The 6,482-nt window shown below is 51.2% G+C and overlaps 1 protein-coding gene across 1 annotated transcript; it reads left to right on the top strand.

The window, feature by feature from the left end:
• The first annotated feature begins 3,292 nt into the window (after positions 1-3,292).
• On the top strand, positions 3,293-5,749 carry LOC123051370 (probable beta-1,4-xylosyltransferase IRX9). The gene is made up of 3 exons (XM_044474237.1): positions 3,293-4,364; positions 4,920-5,172; positions 5,354-5,749. The coding sequence occupies exons 1-3, from the start codon at positions 3,685-3,687 to the stop codon at positions 5,471-5,473; spliced, it is 1,053 nt and encodes a 350-aa protein (XP_044330172.1). The 5' UTR covers positions 3,293-3,684; the 3' UTR covers positions 5,474-5,749.
• Positions 5,750-6,482: the final 733 nt, after the last annotated feature.

Raw genomic sequence — 6,482 nt, 5'->3', positions numbered from 1 at the left:
ATGATGTCTTCTTGGGGTCCATTGGGTGGACCTGGAATTTGACTATTTCTTCTGCCGGTTTGAAGGAGGTGGATTTGGGTCGTTTGTCTAAGATCACGTCGTCCCTATCCACCGTGGAGCGCAGCGCGGTTAATTCTTCGGCCGCGAGGGCTTCAGATAATGCCTCAAGGGCCAGGGATGCGATTTTGTTTTCGGCGTGGAGTGCTATGTCCGTATCACTGACAAGAGTGATTATGCCGTTTGGTCCGGGCATTTTGAGCTTCATGTACCCGTAATGAGGTATAGCTTGGAAGCGTGTAAAAGCATCTCGCCCCAACAGGGCGTGGTATCCGCTGCTGAAAGGAGCCACTTGGAAGGTTATTTCTTCGGACCGATAATTCTCCGGCGTGCCGAATACCACATCAAGTGTGATTTTTCCCGCACACCGCGCCTCTCGACTGGAAATAATTCCTCGGAAGGTCGTGTTGCTTTGCTCGATGCGGCTTCTGTTTATTTCCATCTTGTGGAGTGTATCTTCATAGATGAGGTTTAGTCCGCTGCCACCGTCCATGAGGACCTTGGTGAGTCAAAAGCCGTCCACGATGGGACTGAGGACTAATGCGGCTAGTGCTCAGACTGTCCTGTATTTTGGTTCGTCACCGACATTAAAGGTTATAGCCGTGTCGTTCCAAGGGTTTATCGCGGCGATTTGACAGACTTCGGCGAGGTCGCGGAGTGCCCTTTTGCGCTTATTGTTTGAAGCGAATGTCTCGAAGACCGTCAATACTCTGGGGTCGTCGTCTTCTGGAGGGTGTTTCCCTGGGGTGTTTTTGGTAAGGATGTCCTCGCCGCTCTTGGCTACCTGCCGGAGTATCCAACATGCTCTAAGGCTGTGGGTTGGTATGGTGTCCGGTGTTGTGTGTATTTTGCATGGGCCATCAAGCCATCCTCCAGAACGGTTTCGTGCCGCGTAATGGGTTTATATTTTTTGGCTATTGGACTGGGCGTGTCACGGGGATGCGCCCTTTTCGCCTGGACCAGCGGTTGAGTTGGGACCGATGGCTCCCAACAAGCTGCCTGATCTTTCCAGGCGCTTTCCATTGCGCTGTACTTCTGTACGATAGTTGCCAAGTCAGCGAAGTGTAGTATGCGGCGGCGATTAATGGCGTTGAGGATTCCTTCGTTCGTGCAATTGTTGCAGAACGCTGATATCGCGTCCTCGTCGCGGCAATCTTTAACCTTGTCCTTGACAAGGAGGAATCTGGCCCAGAAGTGGTGGACCGTTTCCTGAGACTGCTGTTGTATGCTCATGAGAGCGCTTATGTCTGGGTGGGTGGGTGGAATTGGATCCGGACCCTGACCTGATCGATGATCCGGAGTCTGAAGGTTTTCCAGACTTAACAGTCTGGGCTCCGGAGTATCTTCTGGTTGTTTATGCCCGCCGTCCGATTCTATGTTCGGAAGGCTGGTCACCTCCTTTTGCTGGTGGGTATCTGGCTCTACAGGGTCGGCGACCCGGACATAGTCCGTCTTCAGTATAGGGGAAGAGTCGTCGTCTCACTCCTCGACTACCGATATCTGGTGGGTGACCGGTGGAGATTTGATTTCTCTCTGGTCGGGTTTAAGCCCGATCCGATCGTAATCTGTGGCGATTCCCAGGGCGGCGATGCGATCAAGGAGCTCGTTTAAAGACGAAAACTCCGCCGGATCCATCTGCTTGGAGTGTTTGGAGTCGATAGGAAGGGGATTTTCGATGGCCCGAGAGGTCATCGTCGGCCTGACGGCCAAACGGGCGGTCATTGTAAAGCCGCCCAGCCAGAGGGTTTGGCCTGGGGCCAGTTCTCCTCCAGTGGTGATATCGTCTTTTAAGGACGAGGCGAGTCATCAATCCTGTCGTCGACGGCACAGTGGAACTCTCAATGAAAACACCAATGTCGGTGTCAAAACCGGCGGATCTCGGGTAGGGGGTCCCGAACTGTGCGTCTAGGATCGATGGAAATAGGAGATGGGGGACACAATGTTTACCCAGGTTTGGGCCCTCTCTATGGAGGTAATACCCTACTTCCTGCTTGATAGATCTTGATGAATATGAGTATTACAAGAGTTGATCTACCACGAGATCGAGATGGCTAAACCCTAAAGGCCTAGCCTGTATGACTATGGTAATGAGTATCTCTCCCTCAGGACTAAGTCCTCCGATTTATATAGACACCGGGAGGATCTAGGGCTACACAAGGTCGGTTACAAAGAAGGAATCTACATATTCGGTCGCCAAGCTTGCCTTCCACGCCAAGGAGAGTCCCATCCGGACACGGGTGCAGTCTTTGATCTTCGTATCTTCACAGCCCATCAGTCCGGCCCATGGCTAACAGGCCGGACGCCCGAGGACCCCTAGTCCAGGACTCCCTCACCCCCTACCACACACACACACACCGTGTTGCGCCCATGCTGAAAATGCTAGAAAATACTAACAACTAAAATATTCCACAATAAATTGAAAAAATCCAGTAAATCCAAAATACACAACCAAATATTCTCGAAAAAATCTCAGATCATTTGGCTCATTGGTTTTTTAGAAGGTTGGCTCTTCACTCATCATAACGCATCTTTATCGAGAGATTCCCCGATACCCTCTAGGATGACACCATGAAAGATCAGAAAAAACACACAGTTCGCTCGCCCTAGCAAGATATTCGCCGTCACATTCAAAACATGATTAACATGAACAAAGGAGACTAAAGAAAGGCTGGCCCCTCACCTCCTGATGTCCTCCGCCACAGTTGCGAGAGGAGATTTGTCCCTCGGCACCATATTTAGCCTAGAGATAAGAGTGGGGCAATCAAAGCTCGGGATAATGTTCCTGAAGCCTTAGTCCCATGAACAAGATCACCTCGCGCATTGCCTATGCCCCAACCATTTCAAGGGTGGCCAACCCCTCAATGTGTCCACTGCAAGTCTGCAACCAGCAAGACAAGAACCAAGGGAGTCCCGGATAACCACACCAAATCACATCCTCTAGGAAGAACTGGAAAATACGGCATCCACATTGACTTGCACCATCCCCGCCGGTGACGGATCCCATTTTGGATATGAAGAACCAAGGTCGGGGTCGGCTTAAGACAGTGCATCAGCACATGAGGCAAGATTTTCTCCATTACTTGTTTGTGAGTAAAGTTTCTCCCAAATTTTGAACTCGGAATTCACACAACCAGAGGAAATTGAAAAGGTTCTAGTTAATCATAAATACCCTTGTGCATCTGGATCGCCATGAAGCCGCAAACTGAGCTAAATAAGTAACGCATTCTCTCGAAACAGACTTTCACCTCGGTTTATATTAATAAAGCCACATGATCAAAAGATACATGGTTTTGCCATAAAACCGCAAACTGAGCTAAATAAACGAGGCATTCTCTTTATCTCTTAATTACACCGCCAGAGAGACCATGACTAGACTTGCCAGCCGACACAAGAAGAAAGAAAAAGAAATGCAATACTCTCCTCTAGACCGGCCACATGTGCCAGAGCTACATCCATCAATTCCAACTTTCCAAGTGAGGCGTACAGAATCATTTCCCTCCCAGAAATTAAGCAAGACCCGATCACACACTCACTCACTCGATCACTCGATCACCCACCTAGTTGCTCTGCTGCTGACACCACCAAACACACATACACACTAGCCAAGCTGCTGCTGCTTGCTTTGTCATGGCGTCGCCGAAGAAGGCGAAGCCGCGGGCGAGGCGGCCCCTGCTGCTCCGGCGAGCCATGCTGCATTCCTCCCTCTGCTTCCTCCTCGGCCTCCTCGCCGGCCTGGCCCCCGCCTTCCGCTGGACCCACGTAGTGTCCACCGCGGCCACCGCCCACGTCTTCCGCGCGCTCCACGCCGTCGACGGCGCCTTCAACCACACCGTGCTTCTGCTCCAGCAGCAGCAGCGGCAGCTGCAGCACGGACCCGTCGACGTCGCCGTCACCGCCCTCCCCTCGCCGCCGCCTGCGCCGGCGTTGGAGCCGCTGCGGCAGCCGCAGCTGCTGCTGGTGGTGACGGCCACGGAGCGGTCGGACCCGGAGCGGCGGGCCGCGGGGCTCACCCGCGCGGCGCACGCGCTCAGGCTCGTGCCCCCGCCGGTGCTGTGGCTGGTGATGGAGCGGGCGACGGAGGCCCCGGACACGGCGCGGCTGCTGCGCGGCGCCGGGGTGTCGTACCGGCACCTGACCTACCCGGAGAACTTCACGGCGGACGGCGTCGGCACGGAGAAGGAGCGGCACCACCAGCGGAACGTGGCGCTGGGGCACGTGGAGGAGCACCGCCTGGACGGTGTCGTGCTCTTCGCCGGCCTCGGCGACGTCTACGACCTCCGCTTCTTCGACCAGCTCAGGCAGATCAGGTGCATGCATTGTCCTGCCCTACAAGACTACAAGGCTACAAGGCTACAAGTTTGGTTACCCTGTTCATTTCATTTGTCGATCGATCCTTTAGTAAACTGGTAACAGTAGTGTGTACAGTAATTAAGTTGGAGTAGCGTGTAATTCAGAGTTGCACCCAGCGGTGTCGGACTGTCGGTGGAGTTGACACTTGGCAGTAGATGAGCCGTAGCAAATAATGTGAATGCAGGATGGGACTGGCCATAGTGATCGGTGATAATATGATGCACTAGCTAATAGTACACCACTAGCTAGGAATCAAGCAGGGATAGCTAGATGGCATGCATGATGGATGTCACTCAGCAGCACCAGCAGTACCACCATGTTGTCGTGGACGTGCATGTCCATGTGCGCACCATCCTCTGCTTGCTTCGGTGCGCGCCCGGGTGTCGGTAGAAACATGGACGAGCGAACGAATGATTGGCGCTAAAGCAACATTGATTTGAATCCATTCATTAGCCGCCGTTGCCGTTACTGTACATTGATTTGGAGTGGTATACTGTACATGTATGGTGCAGGACGTTCGGTGCGTGGCCGGTCGCGACGGTGTCGGAGCGCGAGCGGAAGGCGACGGTGGAAGGGCCGGTGTGCGGCGGCTCGCCGTGGGCGGTCACCGGCTGGTTCTCCACGGCCGACGCGACGCCGACGGTGAGGGCGGCGAGGCCGCCGGAGGGCACCGTGGACGTGGCGCGCTTCGCGTTCGGCAGCGCCCTGCTCTGGGACCCGCACCGGTGGGACCGCTTCCCCGTCTCCGAGCCCGACGCCTCACAGGTAATTCCGTCATTTGATTAGCTTGGTAATGGATCCCATTATTATGTAATTTGAGAGTATTTCCTTGGTGCACTTGCACCATCGTGATTTTTCTTAACGTTGGAGTGATGTTCCATATATCCATCTTGAATTATTACCACAGTAATTAGATCATGGTTGTCATGTGTTGTCTTTCTTTCAGGATTCGATAAAGTTTGTGCAACGATTGGCCGCGGAGGAGTACAACAAGTCAAGAGGAATGCCCGATCCCAATTGCTCGGAGATCATGGTGTGGCGTGGAGATCAGCTCGTCGCTGCCTAGCTTGCTCCATATGATCTTGGGATACATACTCCTCCAGTTTAACTAGAACTATCCGACTATAGTACCTACCACCTACCCACATATACATATCTATGTACGTTGATCGCAACATAGCTAAGCAAGTTTTGTTAGCTACCCGGTGCTAGTAGCTCCAAAATAGGAGGGCAAAATGATAACGGGTAATGAAGTATAGTTTCCATGCACAATGATCATGGATGTACTTTTGTCTTTTGCACTATATATACACATCGAGAAATGATTTATTGCCTTATCGAATTCGCCAATCCACATAGGGCACAATAACTCCTCCAGCGTATGCTCAGTCATACTTTAGGCCAAATTGTCTCACGTCCAGGCTCCCTCTGCATAGGGGGCTAAGCCATATGTATGCAATGAACACAAATACAAATATTTTGCGTCATTCAAACAACATAGCACCCTCTTTTCTTGCCTAACATGGTATAGACACAGATACTCACAAACACATACATGAACGAACGCACACCCTATCCCTATGAGCACCTACGAAAGAATGAGCCGGCATGTCTTAAGATTGACAAAGTCACCACATGTGTCCACTGTTGACAGACACGCCGCTTACCACCGAAAAAATAAATCCATTAAATCCTGGGTTTATTCAAAATTTTATCAAAGGACCATGGTTGGTTGAGTTGCTAGAGGTCGAAATAGATGACTTTCGCTATTTGTTGGCACAAAGTAGCAACATTGATCATCTTAAATTTAGCGAAGCAAAATGGGATTTCGTTTGTCCACAAATGAGCAATGTTAAAAAGTGAGAGGAGGGAATTCCATAGAAATCACTTGATGACATATCATAAATTCTAGAATGTCCTGTTTAATTAAAACTAAGCTACGCAAAAGTATTATGGGAACTTTCCTTGTGATATTTTCTAGGGTTGTGCCTTGTAGAACCCAATCCCACCCCCATCAAATCATTTACATATATTAAAATAGGTACAAACCAACTATTATACACGTAAGTGAAAAT

This window comes from Triticum aestivum, chromosome 2D, assembly GCF_018294505.1.
Source record: "Triticum aestivum cultivar Chinese Spring chromosome 2D, IWGSC CS RefSeq v2.1, whole genome shotgun sequence".
Lineage (NCBI taxonomy): Eukaryota > Viridiplantae > Streptophyta > Magnoliopsida > Poales > Poaceae > Triticum > Triticum aestivum.
The sequence above is the reverse complement of the archived record's forward strand: the minus strand, read 5'-3'. Positions and strand labels throughout refer to the sequence as shown.

Coding starts and splice junctions, on each gene's coding strand:
- LOC123051370 (XM_044474237.1), top strand. CDS start 3,685: ATGGCGTCGCCGAAGAAGGCGAAGCCGCGGGCGAGGCGGCCCCTGCTG. Junction 4,365..4,919: donor GACCAGCTCAGGCAGATCAG/GTGCATGCATTG, acceptor TGTATGGTGCAG/GACGTTCGGTGCGTGGCCGG. Junction 5,173..5,353: donor CCGAGCCCGACGCCTCACAG/GTAATTCCGTCA, acceptor TCTTTCTTTCAG/GATTCGATAAAGTTTGTGCA.